This window comes from Mauremys mutica, chromosome 10, assembly GCF_020497125.1.
Source record: "Mauremys mutica isolate MM-2020 ecotype Southern chromosome 10, ASM2049712v1, whole genome shotgun sequence".
NCBI classification, from domain to species: Eukaryota; Metazoa; Chordata; order Testudines; family Geoemydidae; genus Mauremys; species Mauremys mutica.
Genome location: NC_059081.1, coordinates 37415345 through 37433584, shown reverse-complemented (window position 1 = coordinate 37433584; position 18240 = coordinate 37415345). Strand labels below are relative to the sequence as shown.

At 45.6% G+C, this 18240-nt stretch overlaps 1 protein-coding gene across 1 annotated transcript; it reads left to right on the top strand.

Moving 5' to 3' along the window:
• The first annotated feature begins 1732 nt into the window (after window positions 1-1732).
• LOC123378261 (ATP synthase subunit beta, mitochondrial-like) lies at window positions 1733-17646 on the top strand. The gene is made up of 10 exons (XM_045031833.1): window positions 1733-1979; window positions 3347-3529; window positions 8750-8924; window positions 9176-9297; window positions 9890-10074; window positions 10591-10749; window positions 12849-12971; window positions 13143-13355; window positions 13531-13732; window positions 16825-17646. Exons 1-10 carry the CDS (start codon window positions 1865-1867, stop codon window positions 16920-16922), a joined length of 1575 nt encoding a protein of 524 aa, XP_044887768.1. The 5' UTR covers window positions 1733-1864; the 3' UTR covers window positions 16923-17646.
• The last annotated feature ends 594 nt before the right edge of the window (window positions 17647-18240 follow it).

The window sequence follows — 18240 nt, the reverse complement described above, 5'->3', positions numbered from 1 at the left end:
TAGGTCTTGTCAAACTAACTTGATATCTTTTATTGATGAGATTAGAAGTCAGTGCCAGAGTTGTCACTAAAGTGGGTTTATCTGACCAGAGTTGTTTCTAGGGACAGGCAAGCAGGATTGTTGTATGGGTGCCAACTTTCAAGATGCACCACACTGCTGAGTTTTTTGTGCTGCTTATGGGACAACCTTTTTTTTTTGGCTCAGCTGGTTGGGGTGGGAGCCCTGAAAATGATACAAGAGTTGCTCCTGAATCTGACTTATCAAGACCAGGAATCCTGACTTTCTATGCATTGAAAGAAGAAGGGTGAGCACTCACTGCACCATTAGAGTTGCTGGGCAACTCTAGAGTTTTCGAAAAGGAAACCTGGCGGCTCTGGCCAGCACTGCTGACTGGGCCACTAAAAGTGTAGTTGGTGGTGCAGCGGGACTAAGGCAGGCTCCCTGCCTGCCCTGGCTCTGAGTGGCTCCCAGAAGTGTCTGGCACGTCCAGAGCCCCCAGGAGCAGCCACGGGGGCTCTGTGAGCTACCCGAGCGCCGGCTCTGCAGCTCCCATTGGCTGGGTACCTCGGCCAATGGGAGCTTTGAGATGACACCTGTGGGCATGGGCAGTGCGCAGAAAGCTCCCTGGCTCCTCCACCTAGGAGCTGGACATGCCAGTAGCTTCCAGGAGCTGCCTGAGGTAAGTGCTGCCCAGCTGGAACCCACACCCCAAAACTCCACCTCCTGCCCCAGGTTCAAATCCCTTCCTGCACCCTAACTCCCTCTCAGAGCCTACACCTCACACCCCTCCTGAACCCCAACTCCCTGCCCCAGCCCTGAGCCCCCTCCTGCACCCAAACTTCCTCCTGGAGCCCACACCCCTACCCTAGATCTGAGTTTCCTTCCTCACCCAAACTTCCTTCCAGAGCCCACCCCGCTGCCCCAGCCCTGAGCCCGTTCCTGCAACCCAAACCCCTCATCCCCGATCCCACCCTTGGCCAGAGCCCTCATGCCCTCCTGCATCCCCTGCCTCAGCCTGGAGTCCCCTCCCACATCTTGAACCCTTCATTTCTGGCCCCATTCTGCCCTCCCACACCGTAACTCCCAGCCCGGTGAAAGTGAGTGTGGGTGAGAGAGACCAAGTGAGGTAGGGAGGGGGGAATGGAGTGAGCAGGAGGCGGGGCCTCAAAGAGGGGGCAGGGCCTTAGGGCAGGGAAAGGGCGTTCTGTTTTGTGGGATTAGAAAGTTGGCAACCCGTCCCTATGCACCATGCAGGGAGAGGACAGGGAGTTGTAGGGGCGCGCTGCACTGCCTATCTAAGCCAGAAAGAGTAAGGGGAGCTCTCCACCGGCCTTTAACAGTGCAGAAGGAGGACTGCACTTTACCCTCCACCCCCCTCATTTAATTGCTGGTAACAGCCTGGTACAGGGGCAGCACCTCATGGTTCAATGACAGGGCAACCCCACATCATCCTTATGTCATGATGTTTTGCAATTGCCTTATCCCTGAAAGCGAGTCTGGAGCCTGTCTAACAGCGTAGCAGCAGGACACGCAGGCCAGCGGGAAGGGAGGGAGGTACAGTGCGCTGGAAACTGCTTTTAATGGAGTAAGGTTGCTCCAGGAGGAGCCCCTGTCAAGACGGAGTGTTGCATGCTGGAGCCTGTAGTCCACGGACTCGCTCCAGAGGGAGCATTGCATCCTGGGAAATGTAGTTTTTACCGGCGTCGTACCCTTACACGAGCGGGGGACGGCCGCATGGGATACGATGGGACACTTTCCTACTACGCATGCGCCGTCTCCCCGTTAGCGCCAGGGGGCGCGCGCGTGCGCGCGCTGCCAGTAGAAAGGCGCGAGGCGGGTGGCGGTGGGAGGTGTTGGAGTAGCCATGTTGGGACGGGCGAGGCTAGGCGGCGCGGCGGTCCTGCGGGCTCTGGATCTCCTTGCCGCGGATCGTGGCTGCCTAGCAACAGGAGCGGCCGCCTCCGCCGTGCTTCCGCACAGTGAGTCTGGGGGTCCCGCGCCCGGGAAGGGCTGGGGGGAGGTGTCAGCCCCAGGAGGTCGCGCCCTCCCGCTGCGCCCGTCCCAGGCGCCCACCGCCTCCTGGCCTCGCTGGCTCCCGAGTCCCCTGCTTCGTTGTGCTTTGCCCCTGGCTCTGAGCCTGCTGCCCCTTCACCTCCCGGGGGGGCCCCACACCCAGTGCACCGGGCGGGGCGCTCCACTCCGCAGCCCTGCTGGCTGTTTGGCGCCTGCCCCATTTGAAGCTGCTCTGGGCGGGAGGGGCTGGAGTGCTGGGCCGGGCGGTGCTGAAGGGGCTGGGCTGGGAGGGTGGGAGGCAGGAGATCCGGGTTCTCTGCTCCACCCGACTCCCCCAGTCCCTGCCTGTGAGCTGCAATGGGCCTCCTGATGTTTCCCTGCCTTAGGCAGCGTGAGGGTGGCGGTCGGTGCAAAACATGCTGAGAGCAGCTCAGTTGGAAGCAATATGGGACTTTTTTCTCCCCACCTTCATGTTGGCCTTTAACCTTTACATCCTCCTCTTCTCCCCCGCCCCTCCCCCCCGCACTCTCTTGTTCTGAGTCTCTGTTTCTGGACTTAAAATGATCAGAGCCAACTTGTTGTGTCCATCAGATCAGTGGTTGCTTTCATGTTTCTGGTTGTAAGATGTCCAACATGAGTGTTTTAAAAAACAAACAAAAAGTAAATACCTTTCCAATAAGCGCTATATAATTAGCTAGGTGCAATGTGCTCAAAAGGGGTTTCTTCTTCTGAATTGTATTAATTAGAAGGCCACTATTAGAGGCTAGATACTGAACCTGATAGTGTGATCTAGAGCAAGAAACCATATGCTTATTATCAGGGCTGTTTTAGAACTTGATGTGCCTTCTGATCACTGATGCAGAGGCCCTCGCACACTCCGCAAGATGGTGAATGTTGCACCCATTTTTAAATTTTGCTTCTGTTGATTTGTATGTGTAATTAGGAATCAGGCGAACTTGTGGTTTCCCTGCCTATGATGTAATCTACTGGTAAAATAGTATACTTTATTTCTTTAATCCTGAGTTCCAATAGTAAAACATCAACTTAGTCCCACTTCTAAAAGGTTTCTATTATGAAGAATGCTACATTTTATGTTGTTACACTTGTTAAAGACTCTAGGAACACATTTGTACTTAGGGTGACCAGATGTCCTGATTTTTGGGTCTTTTTCTTTTTTCCCACCGCCTGTCCTCATTTTTCCCACTTGCTGTCTGGTCGCTTTAATTTAAATCTCGTTTACTTAAGTAAAATACAGAAAATGAAGACCAGGGTCATGTTGCCAACTAATAGGCTAATTGCTCTAATTTTGATTCTGGTAATTATTTTTTGTTAGGGCGAAACTATGTGGCTGAGACTTCAGAGTCTGCCAAATCTGGTACTGCAACAGGGCGTATTGTTGCAATTATTGGTGCTGTTGTTGATGTCCAGTTTGATGAAGACCTTCCTCCAATTCTCAATGCCTTGGAAGTGTCAGACCGTGAAACTAGATTGGTGTTGGAAGTTGCTCAGCACCTTGGTAAGTCTGTCTTTAATTGTCAATTGTTCCTGCTATTTTCTCCTTTTCTCTAGCATCATTTTACCTCTGTTGACTCCAGGGTAGTTTGAAAGCTGTCATGAAGAGATTTCCTTACTACCCAAGACCCTTGTTCTACTGCACATAATACTATTGAGGTCCCTTCTACTATGCATTGTTGTACTTCTTTTAAGCATTCTCCATGTACTTTGGATGTAGCGTGCGCCCATCATTCCCCCAAATCCTGCTGCAGCAGAGACACGTTTTCTGTCAATGTTGGTTCTGCTCTTTTTTCATCTGCATCATCTTGGTTCTTCAAGTAGGCTTCCTCTTCTTTTCCTTAGGGCCTAAGCTTCCCAGACACGACAGTACAAAGCCACTTTGGCTTCTCTCAGACCAACCTAGAAAAGGCCCTTGAACTTTTTGAACTTTTTGCTTCTGTCCAGGCCTATGCCCACAAAAACCTCTCTGGTCCCCATGTATGCCATGTAAATTAGTATTCTCTTCTAGGAGTCCAGATGTGGATAATCAGGATCTGGCACTCATTACCCTCGAGGGAAGATCCAGATCTAGACTAACCTTTTTAGAGCCACCTTCTAACATGGACCAAGTTTTCTTAATTTCCTTGCCATTCTGGTATAGGTTCCAAAGGCTCAGATCAATGATTCTCCTTTCAAGAGAACCCTTCCTTTGGCTAAAACCCAATTGGCTTTTTTGTTTATACTGGTATCCTCAGTAACATTAAAAGAATAGGAGCAGGTAAAATAAAGACCCGATGACTTTGATCCCATGGCGAAGCAGTATCTAAACACTCCTGAGGATACAGATAGGGCATTTCCTGTTCTAGGCGGATACCAGTGTTCTCTCAACTCAGATTCTCCAAGTCTCAGAATCTGGAGCCTACACCCTAAAGTTGCTATGACTTGATAGTTTCTTCCTTTCTCACCCCATAGCTAGAGGTAGATTTGGCTTTGCTCAGGGCTTGTGAAACTGTATTAGTATGATGATGTAACTGTGGGGAAAAAAATTGTGTAAGACTTCAAAATATTTCTGAAGTTTTCTGTCCAACGTAGACCATTGAAGATGTATATTGGCTTAGTTATATACTAGCATGGGGGAGGGAAAACTATGGTCCATCAGATTGCCAGCCCAGTGGTGCAGCGGGGTTAAGGCAGGCTCCCTGCCTGCCCTGGTCCCATGAGGCTCCCAGAAGCAGTTGGCACCATGTCCCTGCGGCCGACAGAGGGCTCTGCATTTCCCTCACCTACAGGCACCGCCACCCACAGCTCCCATTGGCTGGCAACCGGGGACCACGGCCAATGGGAGCTTTGGGGGTGGAACCCGCAGGCAGGGGCAACGCGCGGCAGAGCCACCTGCCCCACCATACCCCACCCCCAGGAACCACTGCCGGATATGCTGGTCACTTGCGCGCTGCTGCCACCCTGGAGCTGCTTGAGGTAAGCGGTGCTGGGCTGGAGCCTACACCCTAACCCCCTGCCCTGAGTCCCCCAAATCTCCTGCTGCACCACAGCCCCATGCACTCCATGTCATGAGGCCCCTGCTGCACCCCGGATCCCTCCTGCATCCTAACTCCTTGCCCTGATCCTCTCCCACACTCCGCACTCCCTGCCCCAGTCCTACATTCATGGCCCTGCATACAGTTTCCCCACCCAGACGTGCCCCTCAGGCCTAAAAGTTTGCATACCCCTGTAGTAGAGGGTTACATGCTTGGTTGCTTCTGTAGGCTAAGCTCCTTGCATCTCTTTATTCTCCCTAAAAAGCTTCCTGTTTGCCACCCTCCCATCTTCCTGTATTTCTGGGATGCATTGAAACTGTCCCTTCCCTACTGTGTCAGGGGCTCTGTGTGCTCTCTCTCATTCCCCTTTCCCAGTACTACAGTGCTCCATTCTCTTTCTCCGTGTCAGGGGCACTGTTCTTTTCAGACAGTTTGTCCCCTATGCCAGGAAGTCTGTTTTGGAACCATGGATATTCCAGGGAGGATGTACTGTTGTGTGGGGAGGTGTTAATGGCTGCCATCAACCAGTTTTTTGATCTATAGGCAACTGCAGAGGTGGTAGCAGACCCAGGAGTTGCAAACTAGATTCAAGGGGCTCCCTGGGGCCTTCAGGTTTTCTGTTTTGTTCCCCCCCGCCCACCAAAATAAACAGGATTTTGCCCATTTATGCATAGAACATTTCCTGAAATTTTGGAATTGATTGGATGTGGTGTTCTAAAGTTATCACATGACAGACAGATGCTATAAAGTTGAATGTAAGACCTCCCTTTGCTTGGCCAGCAAGGTGCAGTGGCAAAAAGGGGCAAAACTCTGCTGCAAGTACTCCTATATTCAGCTACATAGTTAATGTAATTAATCTCCATGAAATATCCAAAATTTCTTTCTCCATCCTCTCTGAAAATAGACATCAGTATCTATTTCTATAAGCTCCAGGTAGCCCAGCTCTGAGATTCTGTTCCTGTAATGTTGTTCTGGATGTTTGTCTTAGAATCTCCTATTCTTCCCATCCTCTTGTGTAGGAGGGAAGGAATTGTGTGAAGGAATTTGTAATTGGTGTCAGCGCCTCACTGGTACATTGGGCAGCTGAGATGTCTGGAAAACAGCCTACTCTCTAGCTCCCCCACACTCCCTGGCAGCAAGCTGGGCTCCAGCTCTGGCTCAGTGATCCAATGCTTCCCAGGTCCAAGGAACGCTGCAGGGATTGTACACTGTAATCCAGGTAACTCCCTCTTGTGGGGAAAGCTGGAGCACAAGAGAGAGAGAGGAAACCGTATCAGGCACCTAGCTGCAAATAATATGAATTCATTGCATCTACTACTTTCCCCAAGATGCCACAGAATTAGTCTCTTGCATGGGTGCCAGGTTTGTATAATTTTTGGTGGTGCCCAGAATGGGTCCAAGTCTCACCCCCTGACACCTGCCTTATAAGTCGATATATATAATTTTAAAAATAAAGTAAAAATGGACTGGAAACTGTAAGCATTTAAGTTTCCCTGTATTGCACAATGTGGGGTGGGGGGGATGAGGGCGCTGGGGGTGAGGGGTTTGGGATGTGGGAGGGGGCTCAAGGTTAGGGCAGATGGTTGAGGTGTGGGGGATGAGGACTGGGGTGAGGGGTTTGGGGTGTGGGAGGGGGGCTCAGAGCTAGGGCAGAGGGTTGGGGTGAGGGCTGTGGAGTTTGGCTGGGGATGAGGGGTTCAGGGTGCAGGAGCGGGCTCAGGGCTGGGGCAGAGGGGTAGGTTGCAAGGAGGTGAGGGCAATGGCTGGGGGTGTGGGCTCTGGGGTGGGGCTGGGATGAGTTTGGGATGCAGGCAGGCTGTCCAGAGGCTGGGGCCAGAGGAGGACTCCCCCCAGCCCTCTCCATGCCGGCCACGCCTGCCAACGGGGGGGGGTGGGTGTAAAGGGGGCAAGTGCCCAGGCGCCTGGGCGATTTAAACGGGCCCGGGGACTCTAGCTGCTGCCGCAGTAGCTCTGCCTGCTATGGGGAAAGTGCCTCTTGATTCAAAGGCGCTTTTGATATGTCCCATGCAGGTTCTGGGGTGGCTGAGGCAGCCCGAAGTAGCAAATACTGTTGCCTCAGCCACACTGGAACCTGCATGGGGCATATCAAAAGCGTCTTTGAATCAAGAGGCACTGTGGCTTTTCCCCAGCGCAGGTTGGGTCAGTGCAGCTCCTTTGGGGCTCCTCCGGGCAGGTGTGGGACGGGGCTGCGGCCGGCCCGGGGCTCCTCTGGCAGGGCTGGGGGGTGAGGGGACTCTCAGGGCTTCTACAGGTGTGTGGGGGCGGGAGGGGGGGGTTTGTGGTTCTGGCTGAGGGAGGAGGACAGGGGGCCCATTGATTGATCTGCCCTGGGGCCCAGAATTGCTGTCGGTTGTCCTGCTGCTAGCAGCACACTCACCCTGCACCACACTGCATGTGCTCCTAGGGCCCCTCTCTGTTTGCCCTCTGCAGTGCTGCGTGCGTGCTGCCCAGCGCCGGTGGGAGGAGGATGTGTCCGTCACCTAGTGGCCTGACTGGTGAAGGGTCAGGGCCCTGGGGGGATGGCTGCCATCACATCAGGTGTGCATCCTCCCTCTGCAGACTGCAGCAGCAGCCACCTCAGCCCACCCCATTCCCTTGCAGTCTGAGCAGTGGAGTGGCGCTGGTGGGCACAGTGTGAAAGGAGCCAGTCGGTGGCCGGTGAGGGAATGCAGCGCAGGGAGCAGCAGCCAGCTGCTGCCCAGGGTGCAGGGACGCTCCATGGGATGGGAGGTGGCTGAGGGCGGCGGGCAGTTCCCGAACCTTGGTGGAGCTGAGCATCTGTGCTCTGAACATTGGTGGACCATGGGTACCACAGGCTGATATAACTCGCTGCCTAAGGTCTCTTGGTCTGTGATTGAGATGGTTGGGCAGGACAGCTCTCCCTAACACTGTTTCATGTTATCAGCAAACTTAGGACAACATTTCAACAGTTTACACTGAGTTCATGTTTTCAGTCTTAATTTGACAACCATAAGGGCTAGCTAGACATTTAATGTAATTCAAAATGAAAGTTTAAGATTCTGGAGCACAATATGCAGTGAGCAGTGAGTGCTGCAGATAATTAACTATCATTGCAGGAAAAAAAATCTTGTTTGATTTATTTATTTATTTTTAAATAAACAATCATCTCTAAAACAAGCTTAGAATACTCTAACTCTGGATAATTCAGTGTGAATATAATGAAGACTATGTAGTTATGTAGAGTACTGTTTAAAAATATTACTTTAACTTAAGATGTTTTATGGAGCTTCTATTTAAACTTGATTTGCCAATGTAGGAATCTGGCTTGCCAAAATCAATTCTAACTTGAAGTCAGAAAAACTAAGTTTTACCTCAGTTGGCTGAGGCACGAAGTAATGTCCGATCGTACCACATAACTTGACTCTCAGTTCTGAAACCTCTAAATGTAACTACACCTCTACCCCGATATAACGTGACCCGATATAACACGAATTTGGATATAACACGGTAAAGTAGTGCTCCGGGGAGGCGGGGCTGCGCACTCCAGTGGATCAAAGCAAGTTTGATATAATGCGGTTTCACCTATAACGCAGTAAGATTTTTTTTGGCTCCTGAGGACAGCGTTATATCGGGGTAGAGGTGTACTTTAAAAGTTCTGAATTTCTCCTGCAATAAGGTGAACTTTCTCTGTTCAAAGAGCAAACTTAGATTGTGTATACACTTAGGTGGAAGTACTGTTCGAACAATTGCCATGGATGGCACTGAAGGCTTAACCCGCGGACAGAGAGTTCTGGACACGGGTGCGCCTATAAAAATTCCAGTTGGGCCAGAAACACTGGGAAGGATCATGAACGTAATTGGTGAGCCAATTGATGAAAGAGGGCCTATTGCAACGAAGCAGTGAGTATTTTTAAACTTAGTTGATTTAGAGAAGAAATTGCTGTATATCCAGTACTGTTTTTGAATTACATGCTTCTAATTTGTAATTTTAACTGATGGTGCAGCTTCTAAATTTTACCTAGATGTAAACTTGATTTCTGGCTAGGGACCACTAATATAACCACATTATTCAGTATCTCTAAACAATTTTTTCTTGAAACTTTGATAGTAAAGTCAAAAATATGTAAAATAGTTAAAGATCTTTTTTACAGGTTTTCATCTATTCATGCTGAAGCTCCTGCATTCCAAGATATGAGCGTTGAGCAAGAAATTCTTGTAACTGGTATTAAGGTTGTGGATTTATTGGCTCCATATGCCAAAGGAGGTAAAATTGGTAAGTTTCTCTTCTAAAGCAAATAGATATACTCTAAATTTATGCAATAATAGTTAGCTCAGTAGTTTGAGCATTGGCCTGCTAAACCCAGGGTTGTGAGTTCAATCCTTGAGGGGGCCACTTAGGGATCTGGGGCAAAATCAGTACTTGGTCCTGTTAGTGAAGGCAGGGGGCTGGATTCAATGACTTTTCAGAGTGCCTTCCAGTTCTATGAGCTGGTATATCTCCATATATTTATTTTAAGTACTGTACATAAAACATTCTGTACTTCAATTTGAGGAAGACTTAAAAAGTGTGTAGTTGCAAGTTTGCTTTATATAAATTTTAGTCTTATTCAGTTTTCTAAATCGGTGTGCTTACTAGAAAGTGTTCTAGTGAGGAAGATTAAACAAACTTGCTGTTGAAAATTGATGCTGCTAACAGCAGCAAATTTTAGATAGGTTTGTTTTGTTCTAGTTAGCTTAATATTCCCATACTGGTAACAGGCATTTTGAGGGATAATAGTGAAGTATTGTAGCTGGATGTAATCACATTCATTGACAATGATCTCAAACTGAAAACTCAATTGTATTGACAAAAACTGTTGTTTCAGGGCTCTTTGGTGGTGCTGGTGTAGGAAAAACTGTACTAATTATGGAACTTATTAACAACGTTGCTAAAGCCCATGGTGGCTACTCTGTCTTCGCTGGTGTAGGGGAGCGTACACGAGAGGGTAATGACTTGTATAATGAAATGATTGAATCTGGTGTCATCAACTTGAAGGATGCCACTTCCAAGGTAACTTTCAAAGGGTGTGAGTATTAAACACACACACCATTGTTGTACATTACAGTGGATTGTTTGGCAACATACTATTTTAATACAATTTTTCCAATAAAAAAACACTTTCTGTATGTGAAGTGTGGCAGTTTGACTTGTATATACATGCTAATTTTCACTTTCTTCCAGTTAGGAAGGTCTGTAGATTCTAATAGTGGACTTCAAGCAATCATCCTTGCTGCTTTAGTGACGTACTAACTTATTAGATCAGGGTGAAAGTTCAGTCTGTAAAACTTCATTTAGTGTTCATACTTTTAAGAAAAAAATACTCACTATTAATAAAGGTCTTGTGTTGTGTAATAATTTTTTTTTTTTTTAAACAAATGTTCCATTGTCATCCGGTCCTTGGCCTTTGCTTCCAAAATTGGTCCAAGGCATGTAGGTGTTGAATATAATACATCTCATTATATAGTGTTGATAGGCTACTACATTTTCTATAGATAAACTTTATTTCTGTAACATATTAAATTCCAGGTTTCACTTGTGTATGGTCAAATGAATGAGCCTCCAGGTGCCCGTGCCAGAGTAGCCCTGACTGGTTTGACGGTTGCTGAATATTTCCGTGATCAAGAAGGACAGGATGTACTTCTATTTATAGACAATATTTTCAGATTTACCCAGGCTGGTTCAGAGGTTAGTACTCATAATAAAAAGTTCCAGTACAATACTTGCCTGAGAATCTAAAAACTACTCTTAGAGCTCTGAAACTGGAACCTGCTATTGTGCTCCTTCCCCTAAAAAAAGAATTATGAAAACCTATCAAACACCAATTTTAAGCAAAAATTCAGGCTCTTGCTTGAGAGGAGGGAACTCTGGATATTTGTATATGCCAGTCAAGTCTTGGCAAAAAGTGGCCTAGATATCTTCTTCTTAACTATGTACAAAATCCTAAAATTTTCAAGGGGGAGAATAAAGCCTTTAAGTGTATCCTCCCTATGACTTCCTTCAAGTGTGGGCCAAACTTGGTATATTCCAAAGTCAAACAATTAAATTGCTCTTCAGAAGCATAGGATCCAGGCCCAAGCCAACTTTAGAATGGGTGTAGCAATATCCACAGAGTAACTAAGCTGGTGTAGTTCTTACCTTGACTTAAACAGAATAAAGACATAAACACGCCCAAACTTCACTTCCCAGGGTTTACCTTTATTAACTTAAAATAATACGAAACCCCCTCAACCTAAGCTTTCTCTTGAGTTCATTTTTTTTTCCCTAGAAGCTTTCTTCCTGCAAGACCCCTTCTTTCTTGGAAGTTCCAACTTTTGTATTTTTGGTTTGCTAGTAATAAGACCTTGCTGAAAAGCATGGAGGACATACTATAGAAGCAATTAAGAGAGCAATTGAGGGTCTGAGTAAGGAGGAGTGAAGAAGGGGTGGCAAAGGGGTGACAAATTTCTGTTAGAACCCAAAATGGGAAGAGCAAAACATGGCATAGTGCTGGTGAATAGCATGGCTTCTGGAGGCGGGGCAATTGTAGGCTGCCCTGACAGCGCCATTGCTTTGGCTCCAGTTCAGTGTATGACTAGGTGAACCGCTGCGGGGGAGGGTGTTGGGTTTGGTAAGGGCGGAACTGAAGAAGGAATAGATCCTCTACTCAACATAGGCACTCAGCTGGTCCCATTGTGGCAATGCTTAATGGCTGGAGTAGTGAAAGGTGTATGCAGTTTGGTGATCTAGCTGCTCCTGGGTAGAAAAGAAATGAAATGATGCCCATGGAGCAAGCCTCTGCTTCTGAAGGCCCTAAGTTCTACTGCAGGTGGGTTGTATTCCTTTAACTGGCCTAATTTTTTATTGGGAGGTATAGATGCTCCAGCTGGCCTTATTGGGTCTCACTTGCAAGCTCCATTTAAACTACTTGAGTGACCTAAACTTGAGACAGTAGGAAAATTAGCCAAATAAGTGAAGTATATATCTAAAAGTAGATACAAAATCATTATAGGTGTAACAGTTAGTACAATGCACACTCTTTATTCTGCATGCTGGACTCCAAGCTTTTAATTTTGCACCACATATGCCTTTCTGTTCACAGAATAAATATGCTCATAAAGTGAATCACATTTCTCACCTTGGTGGGGTTCTTGGGTTTTCTTAGTGTGTGTGTGTGTTTTAGTGGATCTCCTCAGGTTAGGGAAAATTGCAACAACCCTGCTAAGGGGTGGGGATGTTGATGTCTAATGCCCAGAATGGCTGGCCTTTTGCGTGTTTGAAGGAAGTGGAAAGAAAAGGAGATGTATCCTTATATCACTCTTGCTATCTTTCTTTTCTTCGTGGGCATATAGTTCTCTTCTGCCTTCCCCAATCCTCTATAATATCTCTCTGGCTCTTGTGCCTCCAAAATTCACCAACTTTTGATCATACCCCCTCACTCCCTACTTTCTCTTTCCTGCTCTGCCCTTGTGAATGCACACAGTGCTCCTGGATTGTCATCTGTAGCCAAGGAACAATAAACCTGACTGCTGAAGTGAAAGAAGACAGTTCCAACTTTCCTTCTTGCTAGAAGAATGAAATGGGTTACCATCCTGATTTTGTCTCCACTCTTTCCATTTGGTGGCTGAGTGTAAAGGCTGAGAGCAGACTTGCTAACTGTTGACAGTCTTCCCACTCCACTTAACATTGTGCCCTGTATGCTAACTAATGCTTTAAACAGCGCACTTTTAAGAACCTTTGATGTATCTGAGAAAATGAACTACAAGAGTTCTTTAACTTGCTACATTATCTTCTCTTTTGATCTTCAGGTGTCTGCACTGCTGGGTCGTATCCCCTCTGCAGTAGGGTATCAGCCTACATTGGCTACTGACATGGGAACAATGCAGGAAAGAATAACTACTACTAAAAAGGGATCAATTACATCAGTACAGGTATGGTGTTAAACAGGTGCCTTTATATTTTCAATAAAGGGTTCACTGCTTAGCTTCATGAGTAGAAAGTGAAGGTGGCAGTTAATAGTAGGCATATTATGAGGCTTAACGAGTATTAGGTTTTTTTTACTATGATCTTGTACATTTGATTTTCAAAATGACTTATTTCAGGCTATCTACGTACCAGCTGATGACTTGACTGATCCTGCTCCAGCTACTACTTTTGCACATTTAGATGCTACTACAGTATTATCTCGTGCCATTGCTGAGCTGGGTATCTATCCGGCGGTGGACCCTCTGGATTCTACTTCACGTATCATGGACCCTAACATTGTTGGCCGAGAGCATTATGATGTGGCTCGTGGTGTACAGAAGATTCTTCAGGTATCTTGTTAATTATACTTTTCCCCAATGAATTTTATTCAAACTGGAGTTAACTGAGTGTTAAGTGAAATTCAGCTTTTGATATCTAGTCTTTTGAATTCGTTGCAGTATTAATGTATCTACACATGGTATCACAGGATTATTTAATTTGAGTTGCCTTCTTTCTCCATAATAGGATTACAAATCCCTTCAAGATATTATTGCTATTTTGGGGATGGATGAATTGTCTGAGGAAGACAAACTAATTGTATCCCGGGCTCGAAAAATCCAGAGATTTTTGTCTCAGCCTTTCCAGGTTGCTGAAGTCTTCACTGGCCATGCTGGAAAATTGGTGCCTTTGAAGGAAACAATCAAGGGTTTCAAGAGTATTTTATCTGGTAAAGTAATATATTTTTCACTTGGCTGACTTCCCCCAGTTTCAGAGCTGTATTCTGGAGGCTGTCAGTTTTCTTGAATGTTTGACTCTCACTTCTGCAGACTACCTTATGCTTGAATCCATCACTAAACCTTACTGCTTTAGTAAAATAGGGGGTGTTAGGCCCCACCACAATACATATGTGAAACTAAGGGCCACAGCCTTATTGTGCTGAGCACTGTACAAACATAAAGAAGGTTCCCTCCTTCAAGAGCTTACAGTCTAAGTATAAGATGTGGGGAGAACAGGTGGATATGGAAATAGATGGGTGGAGCACTAGGCAATGGTTCAGCCATGCCAGTATGGAGCATGATATGCAATGTCTAATGTTTAAGCATTTAGTTATAAATCTGTTCTTGATAAAATGGAAAGGGATTGAAATCCAACTTGGCTCCCAGATTTCTTCCCCTTCCACGCCATTGTCAGAAGTACTAATCCTCCCTGGCCCCTGCTTGCACCACCCCAAGCTGTTTCTGAGAGTCATTGCCTGGGTACCCTCTTCACTGATCTTCTGCATATGCCTTCATCATAACTCTAGGCACTGTGCCACTTGCTAGTCCAAGCTGGTCCCTGCTGCATGATCCAGGGAGAGGTAGGAAGACAAAGGAGCAGGATTTGGTGTTTGTCAGACAAGGATGGGCAGGACACTTCAGTAGTTCAGTCCCTCTTCTTAGTAGCTTTGGGACCAATCTCCTTCCTCTTAACCCTTAGAACTAGATGGTATTCTAAAATCTAAACTATGCTGTTTGAAATGTGGTTTTATATTGTTGCTAATAAAATTAGAGGGAAAGATGTCCTACAAACCCACCACTTAAGAGTATATTTATTACCTTAGATCAGTGATTCACAACCTTTCTTTTTTCTTCCCCATGGTCCCCTTGAAAATTGCTGCGGGTCTTGGTGGACCACTTAATGATCTTTCCAAATGTTGTTGTTTGTACCATTAGCTAACTATTGTAAAGTGCTTTGGATAAAAGCGTGCATGTGCACGCGCTCGCTCTTTTTTTTTTTTAAACACCTTAATTAACACTTTTTTTTTGTTTTTTTTGTTCTACAAATAAAAGCACACAACTCAGATTTTAATATCGGTACTCTTACCTTTCTAATGCGATGGATGTGCCCTCTCTTTCCCGCTATGGCAGTCCCCAGGATGGGAAGGATGGGGGTCGCTCCCCAGCACCCCTAGAGCTGGGGAAAGTAGCCTCTTTCTCTGGCTGCAGCAGCCCTGCATGTCCCAAATTTCCCCTACCCACTATTACCCCCAAGGCCACCATCTCACCTTACATGTGCATCTTTTTTCCAGGGTCCGGGCACCTAATTAGTGGATCCACGCCTGCACGGCTCCACTAAGTAGGTGGGTGGCCCTTCATTCTCTTGTGTGCGGCTGCCCAGGCACGCACCTTGGAGGGAACTATCTACAGACCACCTGAATGGAGCTCATGGACCATTGGTGGTCCACAGACCACAGTTTGAGAACCTCTGCCCTAGATGATTTCCAATTTCACTAGTCATTACTGACCCTAAAAGAGCTCCTTGCAGCAGTGACCACCTAGCCAGTCAGTGTTGTGGGAAGTTGTAGTAGTACAGCTTTTCAGCACAGGGTGCTAGGGATTCCTTAGGATTGTGTTCTAAAATGAGGCATATATGGCCAGTCACTTGGTGGAGGGGGGAGGGATTCAGGGTTTTAGGTGCTTTGAATTTTCTCTGTGTACTGTCCAATTGTTTTTTTTCCCTTCATGAGTTTAATAGGAAGTCTTTGAAATCTGAGCTGGAAAACTTTTCCTTGGCAATCCTGCTAGTCGTTATTGAACAATCCTTGAGGGGGCCATTTAGGGATCTGGGGCAAAAATCTGTCTGGGGATTGGTCCTGCTTTGAGCAGGGGGTTGGACTAGATGACCTCCTGAAGTCCCTTCCAACCCTGATATTCTATGTTCTCTGTTCTATTCTAATATTCATTGAACTGTCAAATACAAAACTTAGTTAGGAGGTGGTTGGATAATGGCTAAAAACTTATGCAAGCCTGATTAATGGGGGCCACATGCATGCAGGCCTGACTGAAAGGGAGGTGGTGAAGTGGCTGAGTGCAAATAAAATCTTATCTGGGAGCTGCCCTTTTTCTGTCAGATCTGTTGTAGGATAAGGGTTTCCCATGCAGCTGTTGATGGATAAAATCTTTACTGACGGCAGCTGCCTTCCCACCTCTATACAGGCCCATTTCCACCCACATTTAAGCGTTTAAAAAACCTAGGAAATAAAAACACAAAACTTGTTTGGAAGCAGATAGGGGTCTTATAACAGCATACTTGAGACAAATCCACAAAAGCCCTCTATTCACCCACTCTTGGGCACACACCTTACGGTTACTGCCACTATAATAAGTAGCCAACCATGCGCTGCAACCTTCTCTATCCTCGTAGGGATGTTACCCTTCAAACACCCCTTTACCAAACTGTCCTCTCACAACATAACCAACTGCTACACCAAACATGAATTACTAGTGTTGGAGAGGGGGAGAACCATTGGAAAAAAGGGGTGTGCAGAAAGGGGGCAGAGTTAAGGTGGTGATGTGTAGTCTGCAATGTATTGTGTTTGTGATAAAAGTAGGTGTGACTATCTGGTGGAGGAGTAGATATGTTGCTGGGTGGCTTCTAACAGCTTACTTTTTTTTGTATATTAAAGATGGCCTTGATAACCAGGGGTAAGATACTTCAATGTAGGGTGGGTGGGTGTGGTTTTTTTTTTTTTTTAAAGAACCTTTTTGCTGCTATGCTGTTTACATGTCACTTAATCTGGCCCATAAAAATTCTGTATTCACTTTGGTTTGCTTTCGGTGCATTACCGCAATGTTAATGCTTGAGTTGCAAATAACTAATTTTTTAAAGTGAAACAAAGCTGAACACCTCTTACAAGTGTAGAAAACATATTGGATCTTGTAAACACTTGCACTTTTAAAAAACCCACAGTAAACATTGGGAATCTACTACCTCACAGTCTTCATAATATCTTTTTAACTTTCTTTCAACAATTGTCCTATTCAAATTGTGTCATTGTAGGTGAATATGACCATCTACCAGAACAGGCTTTTTACATGGTTGGTCCTATTGAAGAAGTTATTGCTAAAGCTCAGAAGCTGGCTGAAGAACATGCCTAAGAACATGGACTGTTATATTTGCATATGGTCTTTTAAACATCTGATACATGTATACATTGTATAGGTAAAAAACAGTTCCAATCTCAGAGGTCTCTATTCCTCCCCCCCTCCCCCCATCTACTGGAGAGAATTAAAGTCCTTTTTCCTACATGTGAAGCAGTATTATGTAAATGTCACTCAAATGTCTGTTACAAAATCCAGACATCTTGTTAGTAAACATTTGATATGCAATTCCTCTGATTTACTGGCTCTTTAGTCTTAATCTAAACAAAAATAATCTTTTGCCTCTGGAAATAGTAACTTAAGGCTGTCCTCAACATCAAAGTTAACTGTCATGACAGTGGCATTTGAAAGGTGATGTGTGATTACTTTTTGATTCTTGGAAAAGTTTGATACCAAAAATGGTGGTGGTTAACCTCATACTGCATTTGCCCCGAATTAGTTTTTCTACCTGACACTTTTGGGCTTTACATTGTTTGTTTATTTCTGTAATCTCACTGAGGAATTGCACAAACAACATTTTACAGTAATCAGTTTTCCATTTGCAATACAACAATTAACTCTGCTTGTTTTTTCTTATTAAATTGGCCTGCTTCGTAGTTTAATGAGCAAAAAAATTAATCCAGTTTTTAAGACTAAAAAGGTTGCATACCCCCAGTTCATGTTAGCTTTTGATCAGGACACTACTCCTGTCCAAACCAAATGTAAAATATCTTTCTGGAAGTTGAATAAAATAAGTGATTGAAAAGTGGCACTTCTTCTGAGATCATTTAAAATGTTAAATTACCCTTTCAGATTACTTTTGTGAATTTTTAATCTCTTCACTGTGACTAGTTGAAAGGTAGAGTATGCGTCAAGAGAATAACTGTCCTTCTGTAAAGAATGCATCTATAAAGAGCACTGAAATTAACAAAACCATATGCCCCAGGAATGCTGTAGAAATACTCTAGGTATTTATATAGGACTATTACAGAATGAGCTAGCTACTTCCATTTTGAGAGCCTTTATCTACATCATGTGTCTGAAGTGGGCATTCACCCACGAAAGCTCATGCTCCAATACGTCTGTTAGTCTATAAGGTGCCACAGGACTCTTTGTTGCTTTTTACAGATCCAGACTAACACGGCTACCCCTCTGATACTTTATCTACATCCAATAGCTTATCAATAACTACATGTTGGCCTGCGTGCAGACTGCTACTTAGAAAATTTCATTCCTTACCTGAATATAAAATAGCATAACACATGCAGGAACAGTGTGTGTCTAAAAGCATAATGTGATGTAGTTCATAAAATCTCCTTATTTTCATCCTGGAACA

What these genes read in the sequence shown, in the direction of transcription:
- LOC123378261 (XM_045031833.1), top strand. Translation starts at nt 1,865, where the DNA reads ATGTTGGGACGGGCGAGGCTAGGCGGCGCGGCGGTCCTGCGGGCTCTG. An exon ending in GGAAGTTGCTCAGCACCTTG is followed by an intron (nt 3,530 to 8,749) that starts GTAAGTCTGTCT and finishes GTATACACTTAG; the next exon opens with GTGGAAGTACTGTTCGAACA. An exon ending in TTTCAAGAGTATTTTATCTG is followed by an intron (nt 13,733 to 16,824) that starts GTAAAGTAATAT and finishes GTGTCATTGTAG; the next exon opens with GTGAATATGACCATCTACCA.